Raw genomic sequence first — 14743 nt, forward strand, 5'->3', positions numbered from 1 at the left:
AAATGTATATTTTGTATATTTTTTGGTAAAATGTTTGTAAGAAAAAAGAAACGACAGCAAAATAACACTCGAACAGATCTGTAGTAGAAGAGTCTGCCTCAACATGAAGGTATGAAAAATATCTAACATGAATCAAATCACAACATAGAGTTTGTTTAGGTGGTTGCTGGTAGATTTCTAATACTGTTGGATCTGTTAGATCCCAGGTTCGACTCCCCTTGCCCTCCTATTTTTTTTTTACCGAAATTAAAAATAAGAGGTGCGAGAATTCTGGATCGGGAACGGGCGGGAGCGGGAGCGATCGTAAATACCGATCGAAGGAAAAAAAGAGACGAAAGCGATCGTACGTGCCTATCGCTAACCACCAGTCGACTGGTGGTTAGATTTCTCGAAAAAATAAATACACAAGAGCAGGCCAAATCTTGAGACCAAAAGTCAGAAGCCAAGGCGGAGGTGACTAGGAATCTTGATCCCTCAAACTGGACGCCATCACTCCATCATTTTGCATATCAAATTGATGGCTCTCGTACGAACGTAGACTTGCGATAAGCGTAAACTTAGACCCGGGGAAGAGTCGGAGGGGCCATAAATCCAGGAGAGTCTTGCGTGAAGTGGAAACGGAGCAACCACCACAGATCACCATAGGAACCAGTCGTTGGTTGGCTTGGTTCTCGTCCCTCGCACGACGAATGGACATGTCCGGGCTCCCTCCTCTCGCCGTGGCCTTCTTCCACCTATGCCTCCTCCTCTCCTCGTCGTCCTCTCTCCGGGTGCTGGTAGCCCCCGACGCGGTGGAGAGCACGGGCCGCAATGGCAGCAGGACCGCCTACCACTTCCAGCCCGCCAAGAACTGGATGAACGGTACGTAGGAACGCTAGGTTATTAGTTTGTTCCGCTATTACTTGACCCGGTTATGGATTTAGCTACTCTGAATCTTCTGTGTGTCCAATCGATCGTGGCGAAATGGCGAAATTGCTGGTCCGGCTGGGTTCATTTTGATTTCATGATGGCGCTCAACAGATCCGAATGGTACGCGCTACTTCTCATTTCTTCATTTCTTTCTGTGCATGCGACACGAGTGGGGTTTTAATCAGCTCAATTGCAAATTTGGGCCGTCTATAATGGCCTTTTCTAGATTAAGGGCCCAAACTGGTGACAGACAATTCTTGCTCTAGAATTTCGTTTCCAAAAGTAAAACGAGACGCCCGTACGCTATCGTTCCCTATAACTTTTTTTTTGCGGGTTCGTTCCCTTGAAACTTGTCCACTAGAATTTTGTTGGACTCTGGAATGTCTTGACCAATTTAGATGTTACATGAATTTTTCATATGGAGAAAATCGTGCGCATGATGCACAGGAGGGAGGAAGAGATACAGAGACGGAGACGAGAGAGACCGTGTTACACATGAATTTGCCTGAACACATAATTCTGCTATGAGTTCGTCTCATTGACAATTGGAAAACATTCTACCCTTTTTCTACCCCCTTTTTTTGTCTATACGATCTGGAAAATGGATCGGCTTCCACTATAAAATCATAACGAAACAGAAAGAATACGAAAGCATCCTAGTAACACCCAACTACAAACTTAGAGATTCCAGCGAACAAGTCTACCCAAAAATGCCGCATCTAATGCTAACAACAAAGCGTGAGGGCCTCCCTTTGAAGCATTTCAGGTACTTGCTCCAGCACCATACGATTATCTTCAGATTGTATAGGCTTGCTCGGTAACACATAAAAGAGCAAGCATACGAGATGAATTCAACGGGCAACCTAACAAGTTTTCAAAACAATCCCTGTTACGCAGTAGTTTTCACACAGCCCACCTAATTTGCGGCTAGCCCAACAATCTGAAGATTTCAGCTGTTAGGCAGAAACATTCCCCTTTCGAGCTTTTAGGATCTGTATGTACCCAAAAATGAAGGAAACTTTTCAAGAACGAGCGTGTCGACATTAGACAGTACACCATCAACGAGCCTGTCGACACTGGACAGTAGAACATCAGATTTGCTCCGCCGAGTACTACTAGCAAGCATTGCATGCAAGGTCGACCATGCTCTGCCAAGCACATCTCTAGCCCCTAGGGACCTAAACCTCTTATGTTGACGCGCCAGCTCGCCGACCTAACAAATACTGTTACCGTACCACTTTCATCTACCTCCAAATCCAATCAACCACTAGGGCACAAAAGGAACCGATACGATACGAGTACACGCTCTCGTACAGGTGTCCTCAAGTGAAATGGAGTCCGGAAGTTTCCGGTCGACGTTTTCCTCTTTGGCGGTGCCGGCGAGGGAGTCATCTTCAGGCGATCCACTTACGGCGATAGGTCCATGCTCTGTTCCTGCCATAGATCATTCCGTGCCTTGCCGGCACGACGTGTTCTCCGTCTTTCCACGTGTATCCGAGCTAGATAATCTGCGTACCAAATTGCCCGTCGATGCCAAACAATGGCGGCAAGCGGCCGACAAAACGATAAACACGCGGCGATCGACCGGAGGAGAAGGCTGATCCACGAGTCCGACGATGGTGCGAGCTCGAAGAAGCAGACATGCGAACCACGTCCGAATGGTCCAAGCTATTTTGTTCCCTTCCGTGCACGTACGTCTTCGCGGTTCACACTGACGACACGGATGGCGGGATGGGGCTTCACGAGGGTTCCTCTCAAATGCTGGGCCGTGTAGGCTGGTCTTTTCTGGAAACGGTCCGGACCGTAGCACGCGGTGCGACCCACATTTTCCCTCTGAAAACGTTTTAATACTCGTAGCAAATTATGTGTCCAAAATGGTGTGATATGAAAAACACTCTTCTTTCCATACTGAGAGCATCTACAGCCGGACATAGCAAATATGACATCTTAAACGCCCACAGACGCGCCCGATCCGTTTTGGGTCCCTATTTGTCCGTTCACGGAGCCACACTCCTCATATGTACAATCACTTGCACATGATTGATGGAGATGAAGAGATAGAAATAAAAGAATGAATAAAGAAAGGGAAAAGATGATCCGGGATGGGGTCGTGTCCTACGTGGCGGACTGCCCCGGGCGCGTCCACGTACATTATATCCTCCCTATATTTGAGATGGATATGAGGGTTCGGGGACAGCTCGGGCGTATAGGGATGATATGGGGGTCCGGTTGGGTCACGTTTTTCCTTCACTCTTCTGTCCGGCCACTAATTGGATTCGTCCGTGGATGTATGAGAGTTGATTCGTGGCGTCCGGCTGTACATGCTCTGAGCCACGTGTTTTCATCAATCAAGAGTTATAAAAGGGACAAGACATGAACGTGCCCGTGGACGGTAGGCTGCCGGTTCTGCTCTGGTCAATCTAACTCTTCCAAGCACGTCTCTAGGGGCCTAAACTCTGTTGCTTGCACAGCTAACGAATACAATAGCAGCCAGCATGGAGTACAATTCTTCACCAGGACTATGTGTAATCCCTAATCTAATCTATCCTTACAAGTCACAGACGAAAAGTCTGCCCAATGCTTTCGGTGGAACTTCCTTTCACGCTACTACTCTCTACACCCTGTTTCTCAGCAGGACTGCATGCAATCTCTCTTGCATTACCAGTAGAAATTCTTTCTCTAGAATGTCTTGCCAAAATTATTTACTTTCGAAACGGAATGTCTTGCCAAAATTTGCGTACAGAGACGTGGCATGAACTCTGCCAGCACAAAAACGCGTGCACGCAAACGGATGAGGGAGAACGAGATGGAGAGAGGGAGACCGAGACAGGGACCGTGTAACGTGAGTTTATCTGAATTATTCACTGTCACGTGGACAGTTAGAAGAAACCAGTCGTAAGTGTAAGCCATCTTATGGTGATTTTTGTGTCGGGTGTTGAAGGATAATAACGCGACGGACGTGTATGTGAACAGACGTGAGTCGCGGTGCTTTGAAGGGTGATTAATGTGACAAGGCATGAACTGAGCCTGTCGACATGGAATATCAGTGTTGCTCCGGGGAATAAGCAGAGCACTAGTTCCTCCGTGAACTACAAACAAGTATTTTGGGACAGATGGAGTACTTTACACTTTACAGGTGAATCTTGCTCTGTCCAGCACATCTCTAGCTAGGGCCCTAAACTATCAGGGAGTACAGTTCTCAGCAGGACAGTAATAAGTAGTACTATAATCTCTACTGTATCGATCGATAGCAGTCGTCGTAGACCAAAAGTCTGGCCAATGCCGGCAGCGAAACTGCCTTCCACGCTACTTACTCTCTGCACGCAGTCTTCTCATCAGAATGCACTGTCTACTGTATCAGTAGCAATCATAGTTCTTGACGAGTCTCACAAACCTCATCGCGCTTCCTTACACGCCTCTCTCTGCCGCACCCCGTTTCCAATCCGTAAGCTTCTCCTTCCAAGCAGGCCCAGACAGCGCAGGGGGTACATGGTGGCCAAGTGGGCATGCAGCTCCGACGTGGCCGTTAGTTAACAAAGCCCATTAGCACGCACCAACTGACTAAAGACCCATATGGTGGTCAGTTAACATACTAACAAAACCATTCAGTGCCCATCCGTCAACTGGCCGGAGAGATCCCCATAATGCATCCCCGGGCGGCCAGTCGGCCAGCCGCAGAAGCAACTCGCTCCCATGGCCATGGCGCGTCACCACTGAGGCCATGCCACCTTTCGTCTCGCAAAGACCGCAGAGCCGGCAACGTCGGCCGTTGGCCGCCGGTGAGCTGCGTGATCTTCCTTGTGGCTCCACGTAACTCCACCCGTGTTGAATAAGAAGGTATCCTACTCGGCAACGCGTGGATGATGGAACCATTTTCGATTGATAAAACGGTTGGTTAATATAAACATTTGAACCAAGGAATGCGTCACATCGCACGCAGCGGACGACTAGATCCCGGCCCCATCGTCCGACCTGGATGGACGTTTGATTTGTCATCTCGCCGGTAACCTTCGACGAAAAGAATGACCGGCCAGCCGGTCAGACCTCCATCTAGTCATCTAGACGCAAAGTCCGAAAATCCAAAATTAAAACGTACTAAAATCGAAGCCAAATCTCTCAAAACGTGTAGTACTACTGGTATAGTAGTCTAATCCTGGTATAAATTTCTCTACCGATTGCGTGGAAGCGGTTAACATGGTGACAAAAAATGAACGGAACCGGCACAAGTGCTTTGTTTCGCAGCACTTTAAATATCTGAGCAACACTTTTTCCCCCAAAAAAATCTGAGCAACACAAGCGCTTGTTGCGCCAAGATTAAAAATCCTGATATAATTTGGAGGGAACAGCAGAAGCAAGTGGCCCTAGGGCCATGACACCGGCTTCCACAAAGGCCGCAGCAGGACTGCTCTAGTGCGCAAGACCAGAAGCTGTCCCCGCTGGCCTCTTGGACGATTCTCATCTGATCTGCTCACTGTAGCCCCACGTTGCTCCCCCGTGTTGGATAAGAAGGCATCCTCGAGTACACGTGGACGACGCGACCCCTTTCGGTTAACAAAGGGTTTTGCTTCAGCCTTAATAATAGGAAGGCGTCACATCGCCTAGCGGCGGCAAATGGATCCCGATCCCGTCGCCGGACCTGGATCTTGATTCGTCGTCCGGCAGGTGACCTTCCACGAAAAGAGCGACCGACCACAACCACCCAAGAAGAAAAAGAAAACCCTAGATGGAAGCCAAGTCTCTGAAAACATGTGTACTAATTTTCTTTTGTGCTGAAAAAAACACTTTCCCCGTACCATGCTATAAGAGCGTTTTTGACACTATGTCAAAAATGCTCTTATATTATGGTATAGTGAGAGTAGTAGGGAAATGCACATTCTTCATGTGAAGAGAAACTAATTCGAAGCCAAGTCTCGCAAAACACGTCATACTAGTACTAACGGCGGCGCGCAGAGTATTACGGGAGCCGGAGAGCAGAGCAGGCACCACAGCATGGCTATCGCCGCACTGTGGCCGGCCATGGACGGCCGGAGTCCACCTCGCCGGCGTGCCGGTGGGCAAGGTGGCCTCTCGCGTTTGCCAAAAGAGGAAGAAAAGATGGCCACCAACATGATTACTCTAGTCCGGGACCCGACCGGCCGATGCATTAATCTGATCTGCCACGTCGGCCTTTGGGTGGATAAGAAGGAAGGACGGTCCGCCGTGGCACCGCGGCGGCGTAGATCCCCGTCGCCATCACCCGCCCACTGTTGATCCCGACTGTTTTGTCACCTGGCCGACCGGCCGGTGGCCGGTCGAGCAAGGAAATAATTGACCGGCGGTTCGGGTCCCCGCGCCAAAAGGTCCGAAAAGAGAAGGAGAAACTGCTGGAGTAGTAGTAGATGGGAGGGCCAAAGCCAAGTGTCCTGCCCATGTTCTCCACGTCGGCACGCTCGGAGCGCTATAAATTTGGAGGCTCCGAGGCGGGATGCCACTCATTCGTTCTTGCGAGCTGGAGAGCATCATAGCAAGTAGCTAGCTACCACCAGGCTCGCAGGAACATTCGGCCATGGCCCGGCTCTCTCTCGCGGCGTGCGCCGTCGCCTTCCACCTCTGCCTCCTCATCTCCTCCTCCGCCTCCCTCCGCTGGCTCTCCGACAAATCGGCGGCGGTGACCACGGCCGGCCATGGCCTTGGCCATGTCAGGACCAGGTCCGCCTACCACTTCCAGCCCGCCAAGAACTGGCAGAACGGTATACACATGAACTGACGCCTCTCTCTCGTTTCCGCCGTCGTTGATTTTGGACGTTGGCTAACCTGAATCTTTCTGCGCGTGTCCGGTTGGTTCGGACGGATCCATCCATGGTGGCTTCTCTTCTTGGTGGTGTGCCGAGCAGATCCCAATGGTACGCCACAGCTACTTTCTTCCTTGCCTCCCTGCTAATCCATTCACGGACTCCTTCACTGAGCAGATCCCAGTGAAGATCCCAGTGATATAATCTTCTAAAAAAGGGAAAAATACACCGGAACGTATGTTCAGAATTCGGATAGTTTCGTTATAAAAAGAAGAATTTAGGTAGATAGATTCCCGTGTGAACTGGCACGACGACCTGGAATGAGTTGTCCCAGTCGGAACGTCGCCGTCAGTGAACACCGGACGAGCGCTCGTGCTTATCCATCCATGGATTGGTGAGCAGGAGTGTGAAGGGGAGATTCTGAAGTCTGAACATGCATGGCGGTGGGTGCGTGGCCCGCATGGATACGGTGTCCATGTCCGAGTGTTTCTGCCGCTTGCGCGTGCGCGTGCTCGCCTCTGCTCGCATGGCCACGTACGCGAAGGGCCCCCCACACCTACCCTACGTGGGCAAAATGGTATAAAGTTTCTTGTTGATGTTCGGTAGGAGGGCACGACAAGTATATTGTTTCTATCTCCCGCTCCCGATTCGTCGAGAGAGTTGAGCCTTGGTTGTTCAGTCATCAGCCAGAAAAACACGTTCTGTCAAACAAACAAAAAACTAAACAAATGTAAGACGTTTTAGGTCATTACTTTAATGATCTAACACAAGCAAGCCGTTTGGTAGGACAAAAGCACGGCAAAAAAGTTGATTTGGAAGCCATTAGTAGTTAGATGAAAGAACGTATCAACAAAAAAATTTGTGGGCAAGCCACATTTTCCGCGAGATTAGTAGTACCTTGGAGATGTGTTTAGGCTTTCATCGTTGTTTTTCCAAGTCTCTGCGTGGAATTATGCTGGTCGTAGCAACATCGCCGTCAGTGATGGTTGAACTTGTCCATAGACCGACCGACCATAGTAGATAACAGGAAAAGGAAGAAGAGATCCTTGACAGGCCGGTGCTTGTGTGACATGACATGGCATAGCCACCCACACGTAACGTAAAGCTCCCTCCTCCTCACCGGCCTGCATCGTTTAGTCATTACCGTCGGCAAGTTTGTCATTTCTATCTCCTGGTCTTGACCAAAGTTTGAACTTTGGTTGTCTAGTAAGATAAGATTAAAAGAAAAAACATGGCGATGTGGCCAAAAAAAAATTGATAAAAAAACATGGCAATTTTGACTAGAAAAAGCATAATAAATTTGATTTTTGCACCAGACTGGTAGTTCCTTTTCCGGAGGTGTGTTTAGAGTCTTGAGCGACTTCCATCGGTACTTGATTCTGCTAGTTTCCCGTCTGAACACCTTTTGCTTCTACGTTGGAACATCGCCGTCAGTGAACACTCAACTTATCCATAGGCGATAGGCCATATGCACAGTAGACGATAGGACGAGGAGATCCGGAACAAGGTGATGCGTGTGTGGTCCGCGGCGAAAGGCAGCTCGGTCCGGCCGGTGTTTAGTGCCCGGGTAACGTGGAGTTATCCTGGCTGGCGCAACATCGCCGTCAGTGAACACCACTCAACTTATCCACACACCGGCCAGTTTCTAGACCGACCATAGTAGATAACACGAAAAGGGGTAAGCTATCCTAAACAAGCCGAGGCTTCTGTGGCCTGCACTTTGGTGTGTCTGTTGCGTCCAAGTGTTCAGTTTGTGATGGACAAAATGGCAAAGTTTCTTGCTAAAGTTAAAAAGACAGGCCATCCTAACATGTCGACAAATTGAATCAAATTTTGCTCATACGGTCAGGCGAGGACCAGTGACGGGGCAGTAGTTTTTTCTTTCAGAAAATCTGGAATTATTTACCTGCTGCTTAGTACTCCCTCCGTTTCTTTTTAGTTCGGATATAAGAATTGGTCAAATTCAAACTTTGTAAAGTTTGACTAGCTTTGTAGGAAAAGATGTAAACATTCACGATATGAAATTAACATTATTAGATGAATGATGAATTAATAGTAGCTCCAGTTCTGGAACAGAGCACTGTAATTTTATCCTGACGGCGGTAAAAATATTTGCTGTGCTTTGCAGGTCCCATGTACCACAACGGCCTGTACCACTTCTTCTACCAGTACAACCCCGACGGCGTGACGTGGGGCAACGGCAACCTGTCGTGGGGCCACTCCGTGTCCGTCGACCTTGTGAACTGGTTCGCCCTGGACGCGGCGCTCCAGCCCAGCCGCTCGTTCGACGCCAACGGCTGCTGGTCGGGCTCCGCCACCATCCTCCCCGACGGCAGCCCCGTCATGCTCTACACCGGCATCGACGCCCGCGGTGACCAGGTCCAGAACGTCGCCTTCCCCAAGAACGCCTCCGACCCGCTCCTCGTCGAGTGGGTGAAGCCCGAGTACAACCCCGTCATCCCCGTCCCCGCGGACATCAAGCGCGACGACTTCCGTGACCCCTCCACGGCGTGGCTCGGCGCCGACGGCCTGTGGCGCATCGCCGTCGCGGCCCGCGTCCATGATGTTGGGGGCGCCACGCTCATCTACCGGAGCAAGGACTTCCTGCGCTGGGAGCGCAACGCTGACCCGCTTTATTTGGCCCACGCCGCCGGCATGGTGGAGTGCCCGGACCTGTTCCCGGTGTCTGAGCCCGGAGTGGAGGTTGGGCTCCCGGCGAGCGGCGCCGGGGCGAGGCACGTGCTCAAGATGAGCGTCATGGACACGGTCCAGGACTACTACGTGGTCGGGAGCTACGACGACACGGCGGACACCTTCGTGCCGGAGGACGACGACGACTGCCGGAGCTGGCGCCGCCTGGACTACGGCCACGTGTACGCGTCCAAGTCCTTCTTCGACCCGAGCAAGAACCGGCGCGTCCTCTGGGGCTGGGCCAACGAGTCCGACAGCGTGGCCGACGACCTCGTCAGGGGATGGTCCGGTGTTCAGGTGCGCGGCCGCCGCCATGCGCACACAAGTTCATCAATATTTTTACGATCGGCTGATCATACTCATTAATTGGCTCGTGTGATGTGATGTCCGCAGACTGTTCCGAGGAAGATATGGCTGGACGAAGACGGCAAGCAGCTGCGGCAGTGGCCGGTCGAGGAGATCGAGACGCTGAGGAGCAAGCGAGTGAACCTGCTGATACCGGAGGTGAACGCCGGCGGCGTGAACGAGATCATCGGCATCGTGGGCGAGCAGGCGGACGTGGAGGTCGTGTTCGAGATCCCGGCCCTGGAGCACGCCGACGTCCTGGAGCCCAACTGGCTGCTGGACCCGCAGAGCCTGTGCGGGGAGAAGGGCGCGTCGGTGCCGGGCAGCGTCGGCCCGTTCGGGCTGCTCGTCATGGCCTCCGGCGACATGCAGGAGCACACCGCCGTCTTCTTCAGGGTGTTCAGGCAGAACGACAAGTACAAGGTCCTCATGTGCACCGACCTGTCAAGGTCGAGCACCAGAGACGGCGTGTACAAGCCGCCGTACGGGGCCTTCGTGGACATGGACATCGAGGCGCACGGCGGGATCATCTCCCTCAGAACACTGGTGAGTTCATCGCCGCCGGCTCGCCGCAGCCTGAATCTTTTGCTCTGTTTCATAGTATAACACTTGTGATTTCGACGGACAGGTTGACCACTCGGTGGTGGAGAGCTTCGGCGGCGGCGGCAGGACGTGCATCACGGCGAGGGTGTACCCGGACCACGTCGTGAACGGGAACAGCCACCTATATGTGTTCAACAACGGCACCGGCGCCGTCAAGGTGTCCAGCCTCGACGCCTGGGAGATGGCCACGGCGACCGTGAACGTCCTCCCCGACGGGCTGATCGCGGCGAGCTCGGTGAGCAGAGCTCAGGCCTATTAGGATCCGGGAGCTGGGTTTTCGCTCGGTGGATGGACGGACGGATGGATGGCCATTGTGAATTTCTACGGCCGATTGGATTTGCCTGCCCGATTGTGGCTCAGGTGTACAAATGGAGGCTCCCTCATTGTTTGCCGGAACAGCACAGAAGAAGGATTCTAGGATGCTGCAAAGGAAAAAGATTCTTGGAAGATTTGTGTCTAGGTGTTAAAGTTTTTGATAGTGTTAATAATACTAGTAGTAAGTAGCACGCATGCCCTACATGTTGGGTATTTGGCATCAAATTAAGAGTGTATTTCGAAGGTGAAAACGGGCGTCATGTAAATGTATGATAGCCGTTGAGTTGTAAAAAATAATATTCAAATATACAAGGTTTATTATTATGAAATCGATGTGCGCCTGTTCAATCTTTTCTCATACGCCCCCGAGACATGGAGCCGAGTTCCATTATGATCCATAGCAGAGCAGAAGTTGTATCGTCCAAAAAAAAGTTGGAAAGAAAAATACATCTTTATCTTTATCTTTACCTAATATTGAAGGACGGATTGTTTCTTCATTTTTTTTGGTTTATGATGGGACCCATATAATTTTTCGTCTGTCTTGGAATAACGATTCGGCTTACCAGTTTTCGTTCGACCGTCTGCTGCTGGCTCACGTTCCAGAGGAAGCGGAAGAAAAGATAAAAAACATAGCGCTTATGTGGGACGTGGAACTTTAGACCACAAGCATGCTATGGATATTTCCCAACCAATAGACCGAGAGGCCTGGTGTGAAGATTATCGGGCTGCCTTTTATTTATACGTTAACTTGACGAGGGAAATAAAGCAAGCGCAAGCCAACCGGCCCAGACAACGTCCAAGATCGATTTGATTGAGATGGTCATGCCTAACTCCAATGCAATCCCCAGCAGTCCAGGCCTTTTAATGAATAGGTGGTTACTTTAAATCAAAATGTTATTATGTGCACAACAAATACTGGGAGCGCCCTTGGCGAATTAACATGCACGTTGCCTATTATACATGGTGATTACCTCGAATTACAACATGGACCTGCATAAAAGTATATATATATATATATATATATATATATATATATATATATATATATATATATATATATATATATATATATATATATATATGGGATTATGTACACTGAATTGGACTATAGCCGATTATCCCTCATTTTGGTGTTTACTCATTAGCAAAGCACCACCCACAAGTCTAGCAATGCTACATTTTCCCGCAAAAAGAAAAGAAACAATTCTACAAAGATGGTCAGCTTGGAAGAATAATTCTTCTTCAGGTTACGGATATCTGACAATATTTATTATTATTGTTACGGATATCTAAATTTCGTCGAGTTCCGATGGAGGAATCTCCGACAATTCATGATATACCGGAGCCCTGTCAAATCTGGATGGGAATCTGGACGAGTTTAGGGCGTGGTGTCCAGCTTCTAGCTCGGACCTCCTTTGGAAGATCCAACCGTTGATCGACTGCGGAATTCCTATATCTACCACCCCTCAAAATTTCATCTCGATCCGACCGTCCAAACTCCAAAAACCTTCCGATTAGTGCATCGCTTTTTCGATCTGTTTTCTGCGCGAAAACAAATCCGACCCGAGTTCGTCCTTTTTACGAACGGGATTTCGGACATCCTTTTTGAAGGAAGTTTTGTATGGGGTATTGTTTTTTGTTCCCGAACACATCCCACTAACTTTAAAATCTTTTGAACATGATCTTCAACATCATGCTGGTGTCAAACCAGTCCGACAATATTGCTCCACGGCTGCCGACCTGCGCTAGACACGTCGTCACTTTGTTGAGCCGAGCTCAACTTCTTCGGATCATCATCCGGCATCGCGAAGGATAAATCATCACCAACACCGCCGCCCCACGGATTACACGGAGCGGGCGTACCGGCATCGCCGCACGGTCGCTTCATCAAGCCGGCATCAAGCATGTCACGACCTGCATCTGCAGGGCCGCACTATTGCTTCTTCAAGCTGGTGTCCATCACGCCGACCTACTTCGACATTTCGGCTGGACCGGGGGCTTCACCATCTCTTCATCAACCTACTCCGGACACTTCGGCGTCACTAGCCGACCAGCTCCATCACGTTAGCTGGACCGAGGGCTTTGCCTCGGCGAGCCAACCTTTGCCAGCATTGCCATGCCGTCGTTTTATAGCCCATCAAGCAATGGGTGCGCGGATCGAATCCCAATTTCGGGAATCACCTTCCTTCGGATTGCTACAACAAATAAACCAGGTGCTATTGATCCCAATATTTTTTGCTTGTTTGGGTTCATTTTTCCCAAGGAATTATTACTCTGGTTTATCCATCATATGTACACAGGTCTATCAAATGGTGGCCGCATTAACGACCATTGCATGATGGTTCGGTCAGTTTCCGTACATAGTCCAGCGAACGCCGCATCCGGGGCTCGGACCAACCTGTGAATTCAGGCTTTGCCATGCCTTTACCGCATCACACCGACGCACTGCATCGACATTGACTTCGGCGCCAGGCCATATTTCTTTTATTACTCACTTTGCATAAATTATTTATTATGCAACGATTTTTTTATCATTATTACTCTTATCTCCGGTTTGTACCATTTTTTGTGCATATGAAAATGATCCGGGGACTTCGGCGTCACTCTGCTGGTCTGTATTGACCGTGCTATGTCACCACTTCGGCGTGTCAAGCTCTCCGCTCCGCCACCTCGGGACCGGCTTGGGGGATGGAACCTTGTCCCGTATCAAGCTCGGACCGCGTCATCAATACCGAACACATTAACCAGCTAAGTCGCTTTCATGCTCAAAGCTTTAACTTCTAAATTGTGTTTGGTTCGACCAAGCATTATACTTTTTTGGAAAAATGTTGCCTGTAAAAATTTTTCTTGTCCAAACTTTGTTTGTGACGCATAAATTCAAATACCCAATTCATTTGGGGGCTTCCTTCATGAAGCTTTTCCTCTTGCATATGATTATACTTGTACGGCTTCATTCCTTGTTCGTGTATTACGCCACAATATGCACCATATTGACTTAAGCGATTTGCAAGTTGAGTTGCCTCGCTCCTGTGTTTACCCCTACGTTCTCGATTGTTCGGCTAGGGAGTAAAGAGAGCACCTCTGCAATTGTCACGATCGGGTCATCCGAGCCGGACCTCAGACTGGGTGAAGCCGAAAGCTATCGCTCTTATAGTTTTCAATGATGGTCGGCACACAACGGAACTCATGAGTACAAAAAATCTATTGCACAAGTCTCATAATAACAATGAGCACCGAAGAAAGGTATCGGTGGGGGTACTATTTTCTTTGAAGATGCTTCTTACACTTCGCAGTAATATAACATAAATTCCCTGAGCGCGCTTTGTCTGTTACAGCCTTATGGCCTGATTGCCTGGTTATTGGAAACACCGTCAATATTCTCGACAGATGGAGTACATAACACTTTTCGGTCCTTGACCGAAGAGGGAGAAGCCGACGGTTGGTTAAGACGCGTTTAAAGTTTGGTTGAACATAGATATGATATAAGTACTTCGGTACATGCAATCCTTTTTTACCCAAGTCACTTGGGGGCTCTTAAATTTATATGAGCCGTTTTATGATAAGTGTTCTTTTTCTTAGTCGTTGCAAATCTTTATTATTATTATTATTATTATTATTATTATTATTATTATTATTATTATTATTATTATTATTATTATTATTATTATCTATCACTCCTTTTTTCGACACGAGCGTGTGGTCACTAGCCGGGGAGCCTAATTTCTCTCTCAAAGCCGCTAGAGTTTAGTTTGCTAAACTGACCTAATGAGAAGTACTCCACCCTCGGGATAGGAGGTTGAAGCCGTAGGTTGACCCGCTTGAAGTCTTGAGATAGGATGTATCATGTTAAAGCACGACAGAAGCACTTCTTTTGCGAAGGCCAATTTTCGGATTGGCACCGAACATTTGATCTCGTTCGGACGTCAAGTTTTTACTGACATTTTTTGGTTTTCCAAGCTTATGGCACTTTTTAAACTATTTGTGTGTTTTCAGCACAAGTCTCGCAGTGCAACGCCGGACACCTTTAGAGATTCGGCAAAAACATTCTCGGATATTGCTATATATGCATCGGTTTCGAATTGTGTCTTCGGTCAATAGTTGGGTTGCCC

At 49.1% G+C, this 14743-nt stretch overlaps 1 protein-coding gene across 2 annotated transcripts; it reads left to right on the forward strand.

Moving 5' to 3' along the window:
• Positions 1-660: 660 nt before the first annotated feature.
• LOC119365889 (fructan 6-exohydrolase-like) lies at positions 661-10963 on the forward strand. 2 transcript variants are annotated; one of them, XM_037631539.1, is made up of 5 exons: positions 661-861; positions 1021-1029; positions 8809-9668; positions 9765-10262; positions 10345-10963. In XM_037631539.1, exons 1-5 carry the CDS (start codon positions 690-692, stop codon positions 10576-10578), a joined length of 1773 nt encoding a protein of 590 aa, XP_037487436.1. In that variant the 5' UTR covers positions 661-689; the 3' UTR covers positions 10579-10963. The 2 variants fall into 2 exon arrangements, with proteins under 2 accessions (XP_037487436.1, XP_037487435.1); XM_037631538.1 differs by lacking the exons at positions 661-861; positions 1021-1029 and adding exons at positions 6372-6638; positions 6783-6791.
• Positions 10964-14743: the final 3780 nt, after the last annotated feature.

This window comes from Triticum dicoccoides, chromosome 2B (assembly GCF_002162155.2).
Source record: "Triticum dicoccoides isolate Atlit2015 ecotype Zavitan chromosome 2B, WEW_v2.0, whole genome shotgun sequence".
NCBI classification, from domain to species: domain Eukaryota; kingdom Viridiplantae; phylum Streptophyta; class Magnoliopsida; order Poales; family Poaceae; genus Triticum; species Triticum dicoccoides.

Coding starts and splice junctions, on each gene's coding strand:
- LOC119365889 (XM_037631538.1), top strand. CDS start 6,455: ATGGCCCGGCTCTCTCTCGCGGCGTGCGCCGTCGCCTTCCACCTCTGC. Junction 9,669..9,764: donor GGGGATGGTCCGGTGTTCAG/GTGCGCGGCCGC, acceptor TGATGTCCGCAG/ACTGTTCCGAGGAAGATATG. Junction 10,263..10,344: donor TCATCTCCCTCAGAACACTG/GTGAGTTCATCG, acceptor TTCGACGGACAG/GTTGACCACTCGGTGGTGGA.